General features: G+C 35.4%; 1 protein-coding gene across 2 annotated transcripts in view; it reads left to right on the forward strand.

Annotated features, from left to right (window-relative positions):
* Nucleotides 1-22,972, forward strand: part of UBE2Q2 (ubiquitin conjugating enzyme E2 Q2) — a 52,950-nt gene that overhangs the window by 11,334 nt on the left and 18,644 nt on the right. For both annotated transcript variants that reach the window (XM_072950928.1, XM_072950929.1), the window contains 7 exons: nt 141-242; nt 4,809-4,913; nt 11,489-11,545; nt 14,024-14,164; nt 17,271-17,355; nt 18,721-18,781; nt 19,560-19,650. In XM_072950928.1, coding sequence (XP_072807029.1) covers nt 141-242; nt 4,809-4,913; nt 11,489-11,545; nt 14,024-14,164; nt 17,271-17,355; nt 18,721-18,781; nt 19,560-19,650 — 642 coding nt within the window. The remainder of the gene's footprint in view (nt 1-140; nt 243-4,808; nt 4,914-11,488; nt 11,546-14,023; nt 14,165-17,270; nt 17,356-18,720; nt 18,782-19,559; nt 19,651-22,972) is intronic.

Here is a 22,972-nt window from a genome sequence, read left to right on the forward strand (position 1 = left end):
TAGATTTTAATGTGTTACTTTCTTCTCCTGATATGTTTTACTTAAATTTGTGACCATTTTGCCATTTAGTGGTGTGGTTTAATTGCATATCCAGGTTAGCCTGTATGTAAATACATTTAACATAGGTGTCTCTGCAACAGGAATCTTACCCATCTTCTTCACCGATATGGTTTGTGGACTCTGATGACCCAAATCTGACATCAGTTCTGGAACGTCTAGAAGACACTAAGAACAACAATTCGGTGAGAAAATAAGCCACGCTACTTTCTTTTTTTCTCATGAACATTATGTATAGAATTTGAGTGTTGAGAGGTAATAGGATATAAAAGCCTGATTAATGATTGTTTGATAACCTGGTCTTCAGCTCCTCCAAGATTTTTTTTGGTCCTTCAAATTCGACTGTTTACTACCTGGTTTCTCATTTTTATTTTCCATAGGTATAGTCTTAATTTAGATCAGAAATTAGGTGGTCTCTTTCTCATAAATTTTAATCATTAAACCAAGCAGGCATCTTTGGTTGGGACCACTAGCCAAGGTAGGCAACGGAAAAGGGGGAAAAGATGGAGGTAGATATAAGGGGGAAATAATGATAGAATGACACTGATTGCTTTTTCTGTCAAGAGTCTATAACTCTGTAGTAAAAGCCAAAAGTATACAAATAAAAATTTTTTTTAACATTTTTTATTGAGTTATAGTCATTTTACAATGTTGTGCAAATAAAAAAATTTTAATATATAAAGAAATCAAACTTTACAAAATTTTTAGAAACCTGGTTTCTTTGATTATAAAACTACTAAGTGACCATTGTGAGGGAACTAGTAAAATTAAAAACAACAAAAGAGGGAAAATAGGAAAATTTTGCTAGTTGATATAACCACTGTTGATTTGATGGCTCTTTTTAATCAGTATTTTTTTCCCTTATTAGTGAAATACATATATTCTTATACATATGTTTTAATAGTTGAAGTTATATTCTGTATAGTCTTTGTCCTTTTTTTAAGAGTTAACATTACCATTGTAGTTTTCCATGATGTCATACATTCTTTATAGAAAAATACCAATCATTATTTGCAGGTGATATGATTGTTTACCTTAAAAAAAAATCCAAATGAGTTGGCTGAAAAAGCAATTTTTAAGATGACTAGTTAAAAGTTCTGTTGTATAAAAATCAAATTTTCCCAAATATCAGCTATAATCAGAAAATATAGTGGACAGGTATTTTATTGACAATTACAATTAAATTTTAAAAAGTAAATACCTAGGAATAAACTTAGACGTGCAGGTTTTGTAGCAAGAAAACCACAAAAATCTGCTGAGTGGAATAAAAGACTTGACTACTGTTCCTCGATGGCCAGACTCCGTATTATAAATATGCGTATTATAAATAAGCATCTCTGTTGCTTCATGTTAGTTTATAAATTGAATGCAATTCCAGTAAAAATCCCAACAGATTTGTTTCTGGAACTTGACAGAATGATCCTAAAGTTTGTTTTGAAGAGTAAATAATAAAAAATAACAATGAAGTTGGAAAGAAAAGAAATGAGGGACTTGCCTGACCAGATATTAAATAAAGTAAAATATTGAGTACTGGCACTGGACCAGGCAGATGGAGGCAATAGAAGTTTAGAACAGTCGTGCAGTTGAGAAGCTAGATGGACACATGTTCACGTCTCCAGCAGGGGAGGGGCGTCAGGACAGGTAAGGAGTGATAGACATAGCCTCCTTACTCCATCTCCTTTGAGGAGGTTGCCTCTCAAGATCTAAAGGTGTAAATTTTGTAACAGTAGAAATGAGAGGGGTTTTTTTTTGATGTCTAAAATATTCCATTAAAAAATGCTCATACACTTATATGTGGCATCTAAAAAAAGTCACAAATGTACTTATTTACAAAATAGACTTAACAGACATTAAAAAAAAAAGCCATTTAGGATTACCAAAGGGGAAGGAGGGGAAGGGATAAATTAGGAGTTTGAGAATAGCAGACAAACTACTATTTATAAAATAGACAAACAGCAGGGTCTTACTGTATAGCACAGGGAACTATATTCAATATCTTGTAGTAACCTATAATGAAAGAGAATATATATATATGTATATAACTGAATCACTATGCTATATACCAGAGACTAACACAACATTGTAAATACACTATACTTCAATTAAAAAATAGTGTCAGCTGCAAAAAAAAAAATACTCATTAAGAAAAATGACATAGGAGATAAAATTGGGTCCAATTTTATATTAAAAAAAGTGAATGTATTTACATGAAAGAAAAAAACCCCAAGCCCATCCTCCACTCTTTCTTACAGTCTATGCTAGTTATTTTGTAACCTAGTGTCTTGACAAAATAAGCTGTTTCCTTACCTTTAATTCACTTAATTCATTATAATCTGGATTCTGCCTTCATTGTTGTACTAAAATTTTTATCTCTAGTTGTCAAGTGCAGGACTTCCTTTTTGGTCCTAGATTTTACCTTTCTGCAGCATTTTTGGTAATGTTGATTCTTTCCTTATTGAAACATTCCTTCATTCAATAAACATTTATTACTTAATTTCCACCAATAAAGAGCTGGTTAAATTAAAATTACTGTATGGTTTTATGATAGAATATTATGTTGTAGTTAAGAAGAATAGAGCCAGTCTTTCCACAAGAGCACATACAATTTTATGATATACTAAGTGAAAAAGCAAGTCAACATATTGTCTGTAATCTGGCCCCTCTTGTATACAATGTTGTAAAAAAAAAGTATATATCTATGCTGATCTATACATACCTGTTTTAAACCTGAGTGGATATAAGAAACTATTAGTAGTGGAATACAGAAAAGTATTTCTTAAAAAATTGACTGGCTTCCCTGCCAGGCGCTATCATAAGTGGTGGAGACAAGACAAATCCTATCCTAGTCCTCTAGGAACTGATAATCTAATGAGGATTTCCATCAGATCGCTGTCTCTGTTTTTATCTCGCTCTCACCCTGCCTTGCCTCCTCTGAGCTCTTATTCCTTGGTCTGCCTCTTCTCATTCTGTGCTTTTCTCTGAGTAATCTCTTCTACTCCCAGTACTTAAATCAAGGCCTATGTTCCAGTGACTCCCAAATCTTTATCTCTAGCTAAAATTTATCTCCTGAGTTTGAAACCCCATTGTCTGTCTATATATCACAATAGATCCAGGGAATCTCACGGGGATGTGCCATGGCTGTTCAGAATGATTCTATCTAAATTTAAACTCATCTCCCTCTCAGCACTCTATCACCCCCACCATGTTTGTTTGCCCTCAGTAATTCTTTCTGTGATTGTGAGTGGGGCAAAATGAAGTAGCTAAGCTTGTTACTCATGCCTGAACCTGGAAACTATCTTAGAGTTCTTTTTCATACCAGTGTTTCCTGACCCCCACCTCCCACCCCTAAACTACCTAGTAAATTTCTAAGACCTGTCCATCTACTAAATATTCTTCTAAATATTTCTTAAGTCCTTACCATGGTCTTAGTTTCTTCCTCTTATCCCTCAAACACTTCTTTTGGGGGAGCGCATAGTTGAAATTCCTGGGAGATGTACTGCCCTGCCTTTCTTACTGCTTGGTACAACTCCACCACACTGCTGCCTTTCCCACGGTACTCCTGGAGCTCTTCCTGTACCAGGGGTTGAAGTGTCTGAGTCTGTGTCCACGTCACCCTCCCTCGTCTTTATTATGTGCTTAGCACAAAACAGAGCTTATTGGAATGACAAATCCACAGTGGAGCTTTGCTGCTTTTTAAGCTTGAGGATATTTTTTGATATTGATTGACTGCTAACCTTTCCTCATATTTATTTGCTCCACTGTCCACTTTGAAAAGGCTTGTTCTTTGCTTTGTTTTAACCCATTCTATCTCTGTGTCTGTTTTCCTTAGTCCGCAAACCTGCTTCTTTCTCTTCATCTCTTTTCTTGGTTAGAGATATCCAGGAACCTTCCTGACCAAGGGAAGTAAGTCACCTTACTTGCTCCCAGGCAAGTCGTCTGATACTGACCATTCTTTAACCATAATTGTTAAACTTATACATTGAAAACCTTTTTTTTTAAAATAACGAAAAACATGTTTGTGCACATAATTTACCTTACTTACCTCCTTAAAGTGAATATGCTTATAAAACAATCTGGATTTAAAAGTGGAAACTTGGATTCTTCTTTGTAGTTTTCCTAGTGAGTTTTTTTTTCTTTTCCTTTCTTTTTTTTAAGACAAACACTAAAGAGTCTACTAAGTGTCAAGTGTTTTTACAGAAGATTTTGTTTAATCTTTACCATTATAAGGAGGTTTTAATTTCCTGGTTTTATAGATAGACCAGAACTCAGGGAGTCACTACTATATCCAAGGTCACCTAGATTCCAAGGCTGTGTCTATTAGACCATATTTGCCTCTGTACTTTTAAAATGACTATGACTGTGGAATATATAATGTTATAAGCCATGTGCAACAACACTGCCTCTATTTTTTGTAGCCTCGTTAATGTATTAGCGTACTCGTGTAAGTTACCAAGAAGAGACGTTAACAGCTGAAAATTAGGCGATGTCTGGAGCTCCCCTTCCTCTGCCTTTTTGTTGATGTCATTCTGCTAGGTATCCATTGTAGGGATTGCACTCAAGCCATGGTAACTTTCTTGCACTAGCACTCCCTAAAATATATTTTTAAGACTGTTAATTTATCTGTAGGCTGTAATTGACCAGTAACAAACTTTTTTCACTTCCCACTGGATTAGTTACAGTAGTGTTAGCATTATTCATGTCTTCTGAGGGCTCTTTAACATAATGCTTATTTACTGAAATGTGTTTTGTAGCTTCGTCAGCAGTTGAAGTGGTTGATATGTGAACTCTGCAGATTATATAACCTTCCTAAGCACCTGGATGTTGAGATGCTAGATCAGCCACTACCCACGGGCCAGGTAAAGTAAAACTTCTCTAGTGTTCTGGAGCTAAAACAAATTGTCTCAAGCAGAAGTAAAGCTAGAATGATTTTTCTTATACAGCTTACTAAGAACTTGATTTTTGTTTTCCTGTTAAAGTGCTTTGTTTATTTTGTTTTAGGTACTAAAAATAACTTTTCATTCTTTGGACCTGCTGGTATTTACCATGACAGACAAACAGTTGTCCCCCTCACCACCACCACCTTTTTGTTGTTGTTAATATTCCTGGTTTTCATAACTGTTCCTTGCTTCCTCAGTTTTTTGTTTGCTTTCGCTTATTCATTCACCTTCACCTGGAATGCCATCCCTTTACACCCATTTATACTTCTTAAGGCCTAAATCAGATGTCTCCTCCAAGCAGCAGAAGTACCCACTAGCTCACTACCACCTCTAACTTTTCTGGATTTCTAGATTTACCTGTTTAGGCATAATTATTAACTTTCTATTATAATAAAGATTTCGCTCTTATGCCACCCACTTTCCCATCCACCTTCCCTTCCTAAAACATCATTATATTTAGTCTAATGAATAATCACCATTTATCATTAAGATTTTGTCGTGTAGAGTTTTCTATTATGGTATTTCCTTTCTTGTACAGTTTTTTGTTTTGCAGTGTCTTCCTTATTATAATTGTTAGTTTCTAAAACTTATGTTCTGTCTCTTTTCTGTGAGATCTCCCTCTCTCCTGGAGCCTTCGGTTCTTCTGCACCAGGCTTGGCGAGTTCTCTGGGTTGGCTGTTCAGCTGTCACCTTGAAATTTTTCTTGTCTTCTCTGCTGGAGTAGATTGTTTCGTGATCTCATGTATTCTTTCTTGGCTTAGCTCTTCTCATTTTGCCTGAGTATATGCTCAAGTAAAATCCTAGGAAAACGTGAAAGAGTAGTACATTTTCTGAGTTCTGACTTCTAAAAAATATGGCCAGATCACCGTAGGTTTGAATCTTGGTTCTGCTACTTATTAGCTGTCTTACCTAGTCAGCTTGGGCTGATTACCCAGTATAACATGCACATTAATTTCCCAATGCAAAAAGGGGCAATGGTAGTAATACCTACCTTTTGGTGGATACTTTTTCGTTGTTGCTGGGTCCTCAGTATGGATGGGCCTCTTCAAATTTGGACTCTTGAATCTTTCTCCTTGGGTCAATGTTCTTGTATTTTTTCTGTGGTGACTTTCTCCTTTCCAATCCTTATTTGTTCATTTTGGAATGCCTGCTAGTGGGATTTTAGACCTCCTCCCTTGAGTCTTTGTGTCTCTTATTATCACTATATTCTATCTCTTTGTTTTAAGAAAAATGTTCCAGAATTTGAAATTACCTTTAAACTGTAAGAAATTTTATTTGGACAGTCATAACTCTAAGTTTTATTTTGGTTATTTATTGCTGCTGAAAACAACAGTTTACTCTCTCTCTCATGATTGTGTGGGTTCACTAGGTTTAGCTGGACAGTTTTTCTGCTAACCTCACGGTGCAGTCAGACAGTGACTGGGACTGGTAGTCATTTGGATAAACCACTGCATTGGAATGTCCAGCATGGCTTCTTCATTCACATGTCTGGTGTTTGGTGCTTCCTCCGTGACCTTTCTTACCACATGGCATCTCATCATTCCAGAGTCTCTTCATGTGGCTTCTCTTTCTTTGGGAAGGTAGTCAGAATTTTTATGTTTGGTTTCTAAGCTGCCAGGCCTTCTGAAGGTTTAGATCTGGAACTGGCCCGGTGTCATTTATTGGTTAAAGCAAGTCACAGGACCCACCCAGATTGACAGTGGGAGGGGTCGTATAAAGGATGAATGCTGGGAGATGTGGTTCATTTGGGGTCCTCTCCTGAGATGAGTCATAAGCTCTAAGAGCCTTTTCTTGTTCTCTGATTTTTCCTTACTCATAGCATTCTATTTTTGTTTGGTAGATGTAATATATTCATAAGTGTCTTTAAGGAGTTACTTCGCTACTCTCCCTCTCTAGCATCTCTGTTTTCTCTTTAATAAGTTTAATAAGTCTTAAGTAATATTTTTTTCTAGTTTGTCTTTGTCTCTTTTTTTTTTTTCTTTTTGGAGACTTTCCTCAGATACCTATTCTGTGTTGCTCATTCATATTTTTTCTTTCCTCTTTTCTTGTTCATATTTGAGAGCATTACTAAAAAGTTGATTGTGAGTTTTTTGTGGCCAAGACTTGTCAACTGATAGCTTTTAGGAGGAATTTAAGCTGACTTCCAGCCCATATACCTCCACCCTCTGCTTCCTGGTATAATCATAAATGATGGCTGGAACTACTTGGTTTCTCTGGACATGAAACCTTATAATCTCTTGATTGAGGTAGATATGTCTGTCTGAGTTCTGCTTAAGGAGAGCAGTGTGTTTTGGGGGCTGGACAATGTTCTGTATATAGATTTTTGGTTAATTTCTGTTTTTAGTCCTGTCCGTCACTCCTGCTAGCTAGGGTACTTGGTGTCTTGGAGTCTAGAGCCTCTTCAGGGTCCTGTGGGTCAAATTAGCCTCCTGATTGTCCCTTAACCTATGGCTTTACTTGTTTGCTCCATTAATTACCATTCTTCCATTTACTGTCATCTTCTAGCACGAGTGAATTCTTTTTTCTGCTGGTAGCCCATTTTCTTTTCTTTTTCTGTTACCATTGTGTGTTTGTACAGTGTTGATTTCTTCGTTGTAATTTTAGTGAAGCCTCAAAAAAGAGAGGAGATGGGAGAAATAATATGCCCGTGTTCAATTTTCCTTCTTTGGAATGTCTGCAACTTGTTTTTCACTTAACGATATATTGTGGACACAGTTCATGTAGATCTACCTTGTTTTTCATGATGATGCAGATAATTCCATGTAAGAATATAATATAACTTCTGAATAACATGAAGAAATTTCCTAATTTTGAATCATCCTTACATTCCTGTAATAAACATTCAGCATCTATATAGGTTGGGAGGTAGAGGTGGGAACACAAAGATAGGATATTTTATTTTTTGATTTTTCCACTTTCAGTGAGATTGCAACATTGTTTTGTGTGTTTCCTTTTAGGCTCTTCTTGTTTCATTTTGGTATCAGGGTTAAGTCATCTTATATGATTTGGGAGGTTGTGTATGTTTTTTCTGAGATCTAGGACACAGTTTAAATCAGTTTTCACTGGGGTCAAATTTATCTCCCATGGGACATTTTGGGAATATCTGGAGATATTTTTGGTTGTCACAGCTGGCCGGGTTGGGGGAGGGTGCTGTTGGCTTTTTGTGGGTAGAGGGGATGTTACTAAACATCCTGCGATGTCAGAGAGTTCCTCACAACAAATGATTTGGCCCCAAATATTGGTAGTTCCAAGGTTGAGAAATTCTGGTTTAAATAAACACCTGAACCTGATTCATTTTTCTCTTCTGTGTATTAGTCTATTCAGATTTTCCATTTCTTCGGTCAGTTTTAGTAGTTTTAGATTCTAAAAAATGGTAACTTCATCTGTACATTTGAAACTTACGAAGATGTGCGAAGTGTTTACTTTTTGCCTCTTCTCATCTGTGGATTATTTCTAAATTTTTTTCTTTATCTTGATTACTTGTCAGAGGCATATCTGTTTTATTGTAATGGTCTTTTGAAAGAGTCAACCCTTAGTTTTATTTGTTAAATCATATGTATTTTTCATTTTCTGCTCCAGTTTTAACCATTTTTCCTTTTCCTTTCTTTCTAGTTTATTGGGTGAATATGATTTAAATTTTTTTTTTTAAACCAACATGTAAGGGTATATGTTTTCTGAGTGCTGTTTGACTATAGCACTGATTTAAAAATTTTAGTATACTTATTTTCTAACTAGTTAATATTTTATAAGTAGTTTGATTCCGTTTCTTGTTCATGCTACTCATATCTTACAAGAAAGAGTTTTAAATAATATGTATTGAAAACATGTAAACGTAAATTTAGTATAACAAATAGTTACAGTGGTACCTGGGAAGTACCACTAGCCAGCACCCAGGTGAGGAAATAGAACATTGCTTGCACCGGAGAAATCTTCTGCAAGCTCCTTCTAGATTATCATTTCTCTGTTTGCTAATCTTTTCCTTACTTTTCTCTAATTTTGTCACTCATATTTGCATCCCTGAACAATATGGTTTAGTGCTGTCTGATTCTGAGCTTCATTTTGAGTCATATATGTATTCTTTCATGTTTGTCTTTTGCTCAACATTGTGAGTAAATTCATTTATAGTGTAGGTAGCTGTAGCTCTTTCTCATTGCTGTATTCCATTGTTCAGCTGTATCATAACGTGTTTCCCATTTGACTGTTGACTGACATTTGGGTTGACTCCAGTTTGCTGTTAGGAACAGTGCCGCCGTGATCATCCTTGTCCACAGCACATGGTGCACCTGTGGCGGTATTTCTCTGGGCACATGGTTAGGAATTTGATTCCTGGGGCATGAGGGTCGATTTCTTCTTAGAGTCAAGAATTATTTAGAAAAACATTTTTAAACATTCTCAGGTGGCTTTGGGGTTTTCAGCTTTTCACTGTGGTCAGAGAATATGGCCTGTAACCATTCAGCTACATTATCAGCAATTGCTTAGACTGAATCACTGCTGTCACTGTTGTCTTCGCTTGTTGCTGTTTCCCATGGTTTCCCCTCTCTGAAATACGACCTTGAGTAATGTCTTCTGTTTTTTTCCTAGGAGGATTTGTGGGGATGTGTATGGAGAGTGTTCCTTGAATTGTCAGTGTCTTTGTTCTTATTATTCATTTAACAAGTACGTGACTCTGTGAAGTACTTGTGTACCCTGCGTAAGTGCTGAGGGGCCAGTGCTGAACAAATGCATGTGTGGCACCCATCCAGGTGGGACTAGGCAGAGGATTCTGAGTTCATAGTTAATCTCTTCCAGGTTCTCTACACTTTTCTTCTGGTATTCATTGTTGTAGATGAAAAGTCTGAATGCCTGTCTGATTCTTACTTCTTTCTCTGTATTTTTTTCTTTCTGGAAGTTGGTTTTTTTCCTTTAACTGATAAGTATGGAGTTTTACTCTTCAGCTCTTTTGGGGCATTCAGAGCCTCTTGATATTCTGAAATCCTTCTTCAGCTTGGCCGCATTTGTCTTTTTTCTTCCTTTCCCTTGTCTTCTGGGTGAATGCTGGATGAATGTTAGATCTCTGCATTCCTATCTCCATTTCTCTTAACTCTTCTCTTATTTTCATCACCTCTCCCTCCCTCCATCTCCTTTTTCTCCACATGATAAAGGAATGTCATAATTTCTTTGTTGTCTTAATCATAAATGTTTGTTCATTCAAGTCCATTGTGCTCTCTGGCCCTTCTGCTGAGTTTTGTTTTTGTTTTTTGAGGTGGGGATCTTTCTGATTTCCCAAAACTGTCTTGTCCTTTGCATAATAATCTTTCTAGATTTTGTGGATGAATTATCTTCTCAATTATTGCTGAAGATTCTAATTAGATTTTTTATTCTGTTTTACTTCCTACATTAATAATGTCGTGACTTCAGCTTGTTCCGCTTAGTGCCTTTCTTTCAGATTGCTAGTTTTCTTCAAATATCTGCTGGTGCCTGGTTATCTGCTCATTTATAGATAAGGTGCATCGTTGCTGAGTGTCAGTTGTTAAGAGTATCCTCAGCAGCTGTCGCTCTTGGCTGGCCTCCCCCTCCTGGCTTGCACACCTGCGCTCTGCCTGTGGTGTGTGAATGGGAAGGTGCTGGCAGGTGGACTTTCTGACTCCTGAGTGAAAGGAAGAGATGAATCTGTTACAAGATTTTGCTGCTGCCTTGAGTTACATTAAAATATGGTTCTGACACCCACACTAAGAGGCCATCAAGGTGGGCCTTCTATGTGAGCGCAATCCTTACCAGCGGTAGTTGGAACAAATACAGTAAGAATTTTGGGTGAAAAAATACTATGTACTGTGTCCTAGAGAACTATAGTCTGGTCCAGGAAACTTGTCTTTCTGAACTCTGTCAAAACTAGATATGAAGACCCTTCCTAAAACTCTGTCAGAGTCGTTGTGAAGGAGTGTTAAGTTGCGTCTTACAGACAAATATTCTGTGGTAAGTAACATGTTATAAAAAAAAATAGATCTTTGGTAAAACAGTGATCACTTTACAGTTTTTAGTTTTGTGCAGTGTCTATTCCTTTGTAACACATTCGATCTTTTAAAATGTAAGACAACGGATTTTTATGGAAAGATTCAGGCTTTTCAAAGCTAAAAAGGTAGATAATTTAAGGAATCCATGGTCTCCTTAAAAAGTGAAAGAAGTCATTGGTCCTATACACATAACCATATGTATAAAACAATTTCTTACTTTAAATGAGAATGTTTAAATTTTTTTCCGTTTTGCTTTCTATTTGACTGATTGCCTTTGTTAATTCCTAAGGTATCTATTAAATTGAACTGTTCAAAATTGTTTCTTTCAAAAAGCAGATAAACATTACTTGTCAAATCAAAGCTAAATTTAAAAATGTTTCAACTGTAGTAAGCTCTGCTGGCAGAACCATAGTGACAGGTGTTGACGGTTTGTTACTAGAGTCTCCTCATGTCCTCTGCGTTTTTTGTTGTATGTAGTCCTGGCAAAGTCCTTTTCTTTTTCAGAATGGGACGACAGAAGAGGTGACTTCAGAAGAGGAGGAAGAGGAAGAGATGGCTGAAGTAGGTATTTTATATAAGAATAACATTTTATAAATATCTTCACTTTTGAACATTTTAGTAATTTTCTAACCTCCTTTATAAAGCCGTTGTTACTGTGGAATAATGAAAAGCACGTTGTATTTGAAATTTAATACAATTTCTAAAAGCTGTCTTCACCTCTAATTCATGGGGTACTTTTGAGCAGATTGTTTATCTGATGTCCTTGGATTTGATTGCACAGAAAATAAGAACTCTTAACATTTAGCACTAAAATTATATTTATGTATAATAGTAATCAATACTTAACCTGATTTGGTTTAAGAAGAGGAACTACTAAGTTTCAAAAGTTTTGTGTTTTGTATAAAAGGAGAATTAGAGAACATTTTAGGAACTACTCACTGGAAGTAACCAAACTATCTCATGTTGAAAAATCATCTAAGAATTTCATAGAGCTAATTCCAAAGACATTGAGCTTAGACTACTTTAGTTGCCAGCTATTGATATAATTTTAGAGGTTTTTAGGCTCTGAAGCTTGATGTTTAAATTCAAACTTCATAATGAAGATCTGTGTCTCTGTCTTGACCTGATAAAAGGTGTTTGAGTTCCATAGTCTTGGTTTTAAAACATTTTTCTGTTTTGGAATTAATTCAGGTTATTACCTTTTTTTTTCTTAACTTGGAAAAGTTTAAATCTAAAACACACTTCTTTGAATGCCTTAGAACTAAAGTGGTTGGAGGTTTGTTTTGTTTTGTGAGTCTGGAAGTAAACTAATTCTTAACATTGTCCAGTTAGAATGACTTTTTTGGGGTAGAGAATTTTTTAATAGTTTCATGCAGTTTAACTTGGGTGGAATAAACTGCTTTCTCATATTAAATCTTTTTTGTGGGTCCAGTGTACAATAAAGTAGACATACTCAAAGATTTTACGTACCTTTTTTTTTTCCTTCACGAGATAATGTAAAGAAAGGACAGCAGTGTTTAGGGAAATCTAGAAAGGTGGGATGGACTTTGGAGTTGTCAGATTAGGATAGGTGAAAAGAAGATATTCTAGATAACTAAAGTAATGTAGTAAAAAAATCTGAGAACAACCCTGAGTATGGTGTGTTTGGGTGTTTCAGTGGCTCTCCTTCTGGGAAGAAGATTGATGTGTTGGAGTCTTAGAAAGCAAGTTTGGCTGGGAAAGGCAGGTGGCTAAGTCTTGAATTAGAGACAAACATGTTTATATTTGGTGTGATTGTTGATAAGAAGGCCTTAGGAAGAGAACAGTGTGCTGAGAATACTGTTTTATAAAGATGATGATGATGAATTCTTTTCTGTGGTGATTAATACTCAAGTAGAGAAATTTTGTGGATATGAACGTGGCTGAGGTTGAAGGAGGAGATACAGGCTAAGGGTATTTGTGAGAACTCAGAACAAATGTAGAAAGGAAGATCGTAGCTGAAAGGTGCAAACCAGGAGAAGGGAGCTCCATGAAGCATGAAGTCATATATAAGGTCTGAATAAGAAAGGAATATAATAAGGATTGAAGAGATAGCAGTCCAAGAAAAAGACCATGGAGTCTGGATGGAAGTGATTTAAATTAACCTGGTCTAGAAATCACAGTGAAATTAGTCTGCTTGATAAAGTGGAGATAATAAGTATAAACTGCCTCTTTAAAGATTTTGATGATTAAGCTAAAGTAGAAGTAAGGTAATAAACAGTAGGATTTTTAAAAATTCTGCATAGATTTATATATGTGCAAGAGCAAGTGATAAAGGAAGGGAGAGAAGAGAATGATGTGGTGATTAAAGACATTAGCCTGGGGACATTATTCAAATTCTTCTTCTAACTTTTTTCCTAATTATAAAAATCAGTAGGTGCTCACTACAGAAAATCCCAGGAAAAGCACTAAATGTCTCTAGAGATAACTATTAATATTTCAGTATACGTCCGTCTAGTCTCACTTTTTCTGTGCTTATTTTGGCATAGTTAAGATTCTGTATATTCAATTTTGTATTCTGTTTTTCATTTCATTATTGATACAGAAGAAACCATTATGTTGCGTTGGCATTTTAATGGTCTTCTGATATTCCACTGAACTGAGTTAACTTCTGGTATTTTGCACATGAAGATTTTGTTTGTTTTTGTGGTTATAAAGTTGAAATAGACATCTTGATGCCTAAATCTGTGTCCACATTTCAGACTAGTTTCTTGGAATAGATTTCTAGAATTTGAGTTAAGGTTCTTGGTACCTCATGCTAAACTGTTTCAAAAGTTCCTCTTAATATGAGATTTAAAATTTAAGATGGCTTATTTGATAATAGTTAGGACCTTGTAAAGCTATTAAATATGCTTTACTTAAATTCTAGCTTTTAAAATATAGGATATAAAAGGAATTGAATGTGAAGCCTCCCCCCCCCCATGGAATACATATAGTCTCTCTTCTCTGTTGTCTATTGAGTGAGGAATAATTTAACTTTTGGCACAAGCTTAAATAAGTGGATATTTTTATCTTTTGTAGGATATAGAAGACTTGGATCACTATGAGATGAAGGAGGAAGAGCCTATTAATGGAAAAAAGTCAGAGGATGAAGGAATTGAAAAAGAAAATTTGGCAATACTAGAGAAAATTAGGAAGACTCAAAGGCAAGACCACCTAAATGTAAGCATGTGTGAATATCTGGAACCTGGACTTTTGTGGTTAAGTAATTGCAGTTAACCCTTGAGCAATGCAAAGGTTAGGGGTGCTGACCCCCGCACAGCCAGAAATCCATGTGTAACTTTACGGGCAGCCCGCCGTGTCTGCAGTTCCACATCATTCAACTGACTGCAGATCGTGTAATAAGTGTTTACTGAAAAAAATTCTTATATAAGTAGATCCATGCAGTTCAGACCCATGTTGTTCAAGAGCAAACTGTACAGGGGTAATATAAATATAGGGCAATTCAGTAAGTTACCAATCTCAGCCACCCCACTCCATCCCTGCCTTGGTTGTGGATTCATCCATATATTTTGTTGCCCTAGTTTTAATTTTTTTTCCCGAACATTTCTCGTCTATTGATAGCCCCTTTCTACCCTGTTCATCTGGATGCATTTACTCTCCAGCCTGTTTGTGCTCTTTTCTCTGCTTACCCTTCTCTTCTGGGATCTATAAATTAAATTCAGTCTCTCCTACAAAGTATAATTCAAATTCTTCTCCATGAAGCTGCCATCTGGTTTGTCCTGCCCTTACAAAGCCAAACTAATTTTTTCTTTTTACTTAACATCTCTCTTGTGTGAAGCAGCATGGTGACACACACAGTTGTGTGGCTTCAGTTTCCTCAACTCTGTAATATGGACATTATTACCTTTTAGATGATTCTTATAAAAGAATAAATGAGAATGTTGTATATAAAATGCCCAGATAGAGTAGGGAAATGTCAAATGAAAGTCTAGCTGTCTCTCAGCACACCTCTTAACTGCCTATTTATCAAGTCCGTGACACCTGAGGGCCAGTTCTTTTGTCTTGAGCACAGATTCTAAAACACAGGGAATGAATTGTTATGCAAGGAGATGCCAAGTGTTGTAAACAAGATTACCCTCTCTCCTTAAATATTTCTTACTTGATTAATTTAATTTGCAAATCTTTCTTTAGAGAACAAAGACTTGATTAATTTAATTTGCAAATCTTTCTTTAGAGAACAAAGACATTTATTTTGATTACTTTTTTTTAAAAAAAGCTTGTGGTATCAAAATTAAAGATATTTACTATATTTTCTATATTTTGTGATTGCTTCCAGTTTGTGTGTTATAGTCAAACAAACTACAAATTATTTAGCACTATCACATGATATACACTAAGCTAAGTAGTTTAAACTTTATGTACCTACCCATTTAATCTTCGTAACCGCTGTGTGAAATATTCACCTTTTCTAAAGATGTGAAATTGGGATTTTAATTCATCAAGCAATATAGCGACGATCACACAGCTAGGAAGTAATATCTTTTGTAAATCTGATTCTCTACCCTACCTGAAAGTGTTGTGCAGCTTTTAAAGGTGCAACATTTAAAATTTTACATGATCAGTTTTTTTAAATTCAGAAGATACTCTAAATGTTTTTGTCTTATGATATATAGTTCCATTCATATTCAGTCTTAGGGTAAGATACTGGTGCATTTCCATCTTTAGAGAAGTCTCAACACTGAAAAGAACTGAAACCAGTTGCATGTGTGCAGGTGCAGACATGTTGTTTCTCGATTTTTTTTATAGATACTTAATTTACTTTGTGGGTGTTTTGGGTTTTTTTGTTTGTTTGTTTGTATTGTGGGGGTAATTAGGTTTGTTTATTTCTTTAGTTATTTTAATGAAAGTATTGGGGATTGAACCCATGACCTTGTGCATTCTGAGCATGTGTTCTAACCACTGAGTTGTACCCTCCCCCATCAATTTTTTAATATGTAAACTAGATTGTTAGTTTAACATTCTTGCTTGTAGTCTGATTAATGAAACTATTTTAGTTAATATCATGGTGAGAGTCTTCTGGCATATTCAGAAATCCACGGGGCCACTACACATCTATTAGAATGGCCAAAATCTGGAACACTGACAACACCAAATGTTGGTGAGGATGTGGAGCAACAAGAAACTTTCCTAATTGCTGATGGGAATGCAAACTAGTTCAGCCACCACAGAAGACAGTCTGGCAGATTCTCACAAAACTAAATGTATTCTTACCGAACGATCTAGCAGTCGGCACTCCTTGGTACCTGCCCAGATGAATTGAAAACTTATGTCCACACAAAAACCTGCATGTGGAGGTTTACAGCAGCTTTGTTCATAATTGCCAAGATTTGGAAGCAACCAAGATATCCTTCAGTAGTTAAATGGGTAAATAAACTGTAGTACATCCAGGCAATGGAATATTATTCCCGACTGAAAAAAAATAAGTAATGAGCTGTCAAATCATGGGAAGACTTGGAGAACCTTAAGTCCATATTTCTAGATGAAAGAAGCCAACCTGAAAAGGCTACATATTGTGTTTTCAACTAAATGACATTCTGGAAAAGGCAAAACTATAGAGACAGTAAGAAGATCCACAGTTGCCAGAGATTTTGGGGGTGGGGTGGAATGAATAGGTGGAGCACAGAAGGTTTTTAGGGCAATGAAGATACTCTGTATGATGTTATAATGGGTGGATACGTGTCATTATACATTTGTCCAAATCCATAGAATGTACAGTACCAAAAGTGAACCTTAAGGTATCTTAGGGACTTTAGGTGATAATGATGTGTCAAAATAGGTTCATCAGTGTAAGAAATGTTCCCTATGAGGAATGTTGATAATGAGGGAGACTGTGCATTGTCGGGGGCAGTTATATGGGAAATCTCTGTGCCTCCCTTTCACTTTTACTGTGAACCTAAAACTGCCTTCCCTTCAAATAAAATCGTAAAAAAAAAGTTAGTGATTTTTTTTTTAATTGATAGAATTTGAAAAGACATACTGAGTTTTAGGCTATTTCAGGGGCTATAGTAATCTGGACATAGGTTAGACTTTTTTTTTCAGATGTTAAGAAATGGTAAATGAACCAGACTTGCCCTAAATTTATATTCTTGTTGAAACTCATGATCCTTGATTTGATTGAACTTAATTTTTCTGACTTCTTAAAATGTTGAGTGGTGATCCGTTTTTACAATCTCATTGTGGACATTTATTTCAGGTTCAAATACCTTTAAGTCTTTAGATATTTGAATCAGTAGATCCTGGTAAAACAGCAAATTTTATGTTTCAGGGTGCAGTGTCTGGGTCTGTACAAGCTTCAGATAGACTTATGAAAGAGCTCAGGGACATATACAGATCACAGAGTTATAAAGCAGGTAAGGACCTCTGGATCTCTGCTGTCTGTTGTCCTTATGCCCTTTTCAATTTTCAGATAGTAACTTCATTTCTCATAGTATAACTGGGAAGACACAAATGTTTAATTTTATTTTAGAAATATGGAACACAAATTTAATAAAGTTATCAAAAGATGTGGGGGTAAAAACAGGATGAGTTTAATGTTTGGATTTTTAAAAATTATTTCTATGGGTATATCATAATTTTTTGTTTTGTTGCTGACAGGGATTAACTCATGATTTTTATATTCTGAGAAAAGTACAAGAAATATCTGCTTTGAAAAGTAAATAAATGAATATATTTTATTGTATGAAAGAACTGTTGCCAAGTTGATTTTTATAATTTCTTTCCTTTTTTTTTTTGAAAACAACATAATCAGTTCTTATTGTAGAGGTGGTTACAGTATTGCTTTTAAAATAGATTTTAAAAAATTTTATAGTTTGACTTGAGTGTTTTTTCTCACCTAGTAAGACTTAAATATTGTGAAACTACTCTCATTGAAGTAAAATTCCCTTATGTTGTTGCAGAGAGTCTAACAGTATTGAACAAGGGAAAGAGCCAAACTTTAGTTTGTTTGAAAAGTTAGCATTATGATCCAGAATTTTTCAGAATGATCAAATCTAAATCATTAGCACTTACTTAAAAACAGGAAAGCAAAACAAGCAAGAAAACCCTTCTTTTTAGAGTGCAAGATAAGTCAAACTTAGAAGTTTTAGTGCTCTGACAGTTTTTCTTATGAGAAGTCTAATAAAAGTTTATGTGTAGAATCCTAATAAATCCTAATAAAGTTAAACATTTGAATACTGGTTTATCTTTAAGGTTAAATCATCACCTGTTTATTACAGCATTATTTGTAGTAGCAAAAAATAAATAACCAGATATAGGGTGAAATTATGGTTGATTCATAAAATAAATTAATACAGAGTTATTTCAGAGATTGGCAGTAGATACTTATATACTGAGTTGGAAAGATGCTCCCAAAAGTTGAAGAAAGATTATAAAACTATCTGTAGACAGTGTCTATTTTTATAGAAATGTTTGTATACCCATAGGAGAAAAGTCTTAAATACATATGATTTGCATAATCTTTTTTCCCTCTCACTCACAGTTAATGGTAAACAGTTTCTTAACCCAAGGAGTCCTCTTCAGTGATGGCTTTAATTATCTCTGTTAAGGGCACAAGATACTTGGCTCCAGCACCAAAATATTTACAGCATGGCTTAGTTGTTCTGTGTTTTAATAGCAAAATTTCTAACTTTTTTTGGCTATTTAGTGTCTATATTTACACCAGAGCAATAGTTTTAAGATCAAATGAAGAGTGACTAACATGCCCTATACTTTTACAGGGATTTATTCAGTGGAACTCATAAATGACAGTTTGTATGACTGGCATGTTAAACTGCAGAAGTAAGTGCTTTTTGTGCTATCCCACTCTTCTTAATCGTAGACGATCACAATGGAGATTTTTTTTTCTCCCTTAATTTGATACCTTTTTATTATGGCTTTTACTTAGAACTTTAGACCCTGTTTCTATAGAAATAGTTCTTAGATTGTTAAAATGAGCTGTTTCTTAGGCGTAATAAGTAAAATGAGAAAAAGGACCATTTGTGGGAGAAAGTATTTCATGGAGTTAGTGAGACAGTTGGGAATTATACAGACAAAGTGTATTTAATAACTTGATGAGATTGACTAATAACCAGTTTATATTTGAAATAAGGAATTTGAGTAGGACGTGAATATATATATATGTCATATATATATATGACAGTTGTAGACAAATACAGATTTTGTTAGTGATCTCACTTTTTCTGGTCTTGTCCATGGTAAATTTCTCTCCTTCAACCCCTTGTCTAATAATACAGTTTTAGAGAAGCAGATTAATTTTTTTCTGAGTTCTTGAGAAAATTATGTACATATGACCCTTTCCTTTAGAATGACTGCTAACTTTGAATCCCCTAAGGAGAATAGATTAAGAATACTGTGGTTTCTTTTTGGGCATTTAATCCCAAGGAGTTGGAGGCCAGAGTGATTTGTTTTTCCAGGAACCGTAGAGCAGCTTTAGACCTTCTCTGTTTGGGACTTACCCTGGGGCTCTGTTTTAGCTGTTGGACTGGTTCATTCTTGAGGTTAGTGAGAAAAAAATCTGACTTTTTGTTTGAACTATTTTTTGTTTTGTAATTCTTAGGGTCGATCCTGATAGTCCTTTGCACAGTGATCTTCAGATCTTAAAAGAAAAAGAAGGCATAGAATATATTTTGCTTAACTTCTCTTTTAAGGTAAGAAAATTGTAAGGAGACTCCATATGCTTCTAATGGGAACATCCATTTGTATAACTGCTTTGGGAAACAGTTTGGTATCACTTGGAAAAGTAGAAGATAGTCCTCTGTCCTGTAGTCCAGGAATTCTCCTAGGTATATAACCTGCAAGAAATGAGTGCTTAGCTGTACCAGGAGACAAACACAAGAATGTTCAAAGCAGCATTGTTTATCACAGCCGCAGATAAAAATAATCCAAGTGTCTGTTCCAGCAGAATGGAGAACTGTGTGTATTCATAAAATGGAATAGAGCTGTGTGCAACAAGATAGATGAATCTTGAACATAATGTTGAGCAAAAGAAACCAGACCCCAAAACATGTTTTGTATGATTTCATTTATTTAGCACTCAAAATTAGGTAAGACTAAATTATATTGTTTAGGGCATGCATTCTCATACTGGAGTCAGTATCCCCACCTTGTGGGGAGTGAAAATTGGTCCTTGGGGTGAAAAAAAAAAAACCTTAGATATTACTGTAGCTGTAGCCCTTCAAGAGGCTACAGTACATAGTGTATCTGTGGTGTTAAAATTTTGTGGGGGAGCAGGACAGGGAGGAATTAAAAAAAAATAATTCTATAAAGGCTACTTAGCGGGCAAAAATGAAAAGAAGGCTGGGAAAAACTGAGTTATGGATTCATGCTTCTGCAGTAAAACTTCAAGAGAAACAAAGATATGATTACCAAAAAGTTGAGGATAGTGAGTACATCTAGTTGAGAGAGAAGGGGTTGTGAGCTGAAAGGGACACCTGGGGGCTTCTTGAATCCTGGTTGTCGTCTGTTTCTTGACCAGGGTGGTGGTTACATGGACGGTGTTTCACAATAATGTGTAATGGTGTACCTTTATGTTTTATGCACTTCTCTGAATTTATGTTATAATGTATAACAGTTTTTTTGAAAGATGCTAAAAAATAAAGATCAAAGAAGAATAGTAATGGAGTTTAGATAAAATGTATTGATTTAATATGGATTTTTGATAAATGTAGTGGTTTTAAATCTTTGAAAAAACTAGGAAGTGTTTCTAACGGATTATAGTTTAATTATTTGGAGGTTTTTAAAATCTGTTCTTTGAAATTGAGAAAAAAATTTGTGTAACAGTTGTCTTGCAGATACACATTTTTTTTTCCATTTTAGTTATTAGGTAGACTTCAGTGCCTTGGGTACTATAGAAGGCTTGAGAACATGGAGGCATCTGAAATAGAACCTCTGTTCTTTGCGTCTGTAGTCTTTCTGGGGAGAAATCTGTGATGAAAGCTGTAGGGACTTGGAGATCATGAAGAAGAGTGTCGGGTCTTACCTTTATGCAGTAAAAAGCCTGCAGGGGTGTGATTGATCTGTTAAGCTTTCTGTTTTATTAAAAAGAAAAGACAATTAGTATGCCCTCAGTTTCAGAGTAGGGTTTGGATAGTATAGAGTAGATTTCTGGGAAGCTAGCTGGGGGACTTTGATTTTAATTGGGTAAAGAGTAATGAAGGTTGGTGGTAGTAGAGATAGTTGAGAGTAGATGGATAGGAGATGTTTTGAAGGAAGAAAACAAAAGACATGAAAGAATACTTGTATACTTGTAAAAAGGAGTAATTTTCTGAATGCTTCTTACTTAGCTTTTGTGTGTATATATTCTTGTTTGGGCTTTTGTCTTCATTTATGATCCTTCTTTCTTCAAATAGCCCTAATGTCAAATCCTATTCTCCTGTGGTTTTGTTATTGTAGAAATTATTGGGATTATCATTCTAGAGAGGGCATCTGGTATATATTTACTGAAGTTGCTAATGACTGCATTTTTACTGATTAATATGGTGGAGGGAAAAACCTAGGAAGTTATCTTTTTTTAAAATACCCATGCAAAATAGTTTTAACCTGCAATCTAAACATATTAAATCATACGCCCTTGTGTATCTCTAAAGTCCGCTGTGGGCCCTTTCCCTCTAAGCTCCTCCTTTAGAGAGGTCTTTAAGGGAATATGAAATCTTGACCAGGAAACTGAAAGACTTGTGACTGAAGATAGTGTTTGTATAATATTTTCCTACTCTAGATAGAACTTCAGGGAGGGGATGATCTAGGAGGTAAATGGCTAAAATTCTGTTGGATCTGGTACCGTGGTTCCTGGTATCAGAAAGAAGGGTCTTTTCTAGGGTTGGAGTATTTCTTAAGAGCCCTAGGAAGAATGTGACTGCCTTGAGCTGACTGACCTTGTGAAGAGGACCTTAAACTGTATTGTGATTCACAGACTTTGGAGGATAGGAAATATGACTCAGAAAGAAGGATTCACAGAAGGAGCATGAATAGTATTTAGAGCCTCAGATGCCCACAGTGACAACTTGAGGGTCCTGAAGAGTAAGAAAATGGAGCTTGAGATATAGCATAACATAAGGATGGGAAAGAGGGCAGGGGCAGGAGGGAATGGAACGTGTTAGATTTGTCAGCAACTTGGTAAATGTCTTATGCTATGCTTTTAGGGAAGCGATGGTCTGGCTTTTCAGGGTACATTTGAAATACTGAGTTGAATTCTGAGATAGTGCTGTAAGAAGGGTTTATTAGACAAATTTGGGTTCATTTAGAGAATAGTAGCAAGGACTGGAAAGATTCCACACCGTGTCTTAAAATAGCTGGTGAAATTGTGGATTTAGAGAGGAGAACATGGTGGTTCATGATAGCTTTTCTTCAACTATTTGAAGGGCTGTGTCTATGGAAGCATTAGTTTGATTCTGTTTTTGATGATGATAAAGCATGACATTAGAACTAGCAAGTCAAACTGTAAAAAGACGATTTTCAACTCAAAATAAGGAAGTGATTTGTAACTATTTAGAGCCATCCAGTGATGCAGTCTTTCAAAAATAGAATGTTCCTCATCATTAAGAATAGCTTGGAAGGCCAAGATGTTGATTTGGAAATCAGATAACTTTATGAGATCCTTGTAAACCCTGAGATTCTTAGTTTCTGAGTTACTATTCTAAAATAACTCACATTTCTATTTTAACAGCCATCCTCAACCTCTCCCCCACAGCTGAATACCTTTTTATTTCTGTAAAATTTTAATAACTGAGTTCCAAGGTACAGAGTTAATGGAATAGAATCCCTGGGTTAGGATGTAGAGTAATTACTTTGAAGGATTGCTTAAAAGAAAGATAGTTCTCACTGCCATATAATCATTAAAAGAGGCTTTGTAGTCACTCATTTGGGATCACATATTTAAAGATCTAAAATATAGGAGGCTAAATGAAGTTGTACTTTACCAACCTTTGCATCTATGCCTTTCTTTTCTATTAAATTGTAGATAAAAGGTGAGCT

The sequence above is a fragment of the Vicugna pacos genome, chromosome 27 (assembly GCF_048564905.1).
Source record: "Vicugna pacos chromosome 27, VicPac4, whole genome shotgun sequence".
Classification (NCBI taxonomy): domain Eukaryota; kingdom Metazoa; phylum Chordata; class Mammalia; order Artiodactyla; family Camelidae; genus Vicugna; species Vicugna pacos.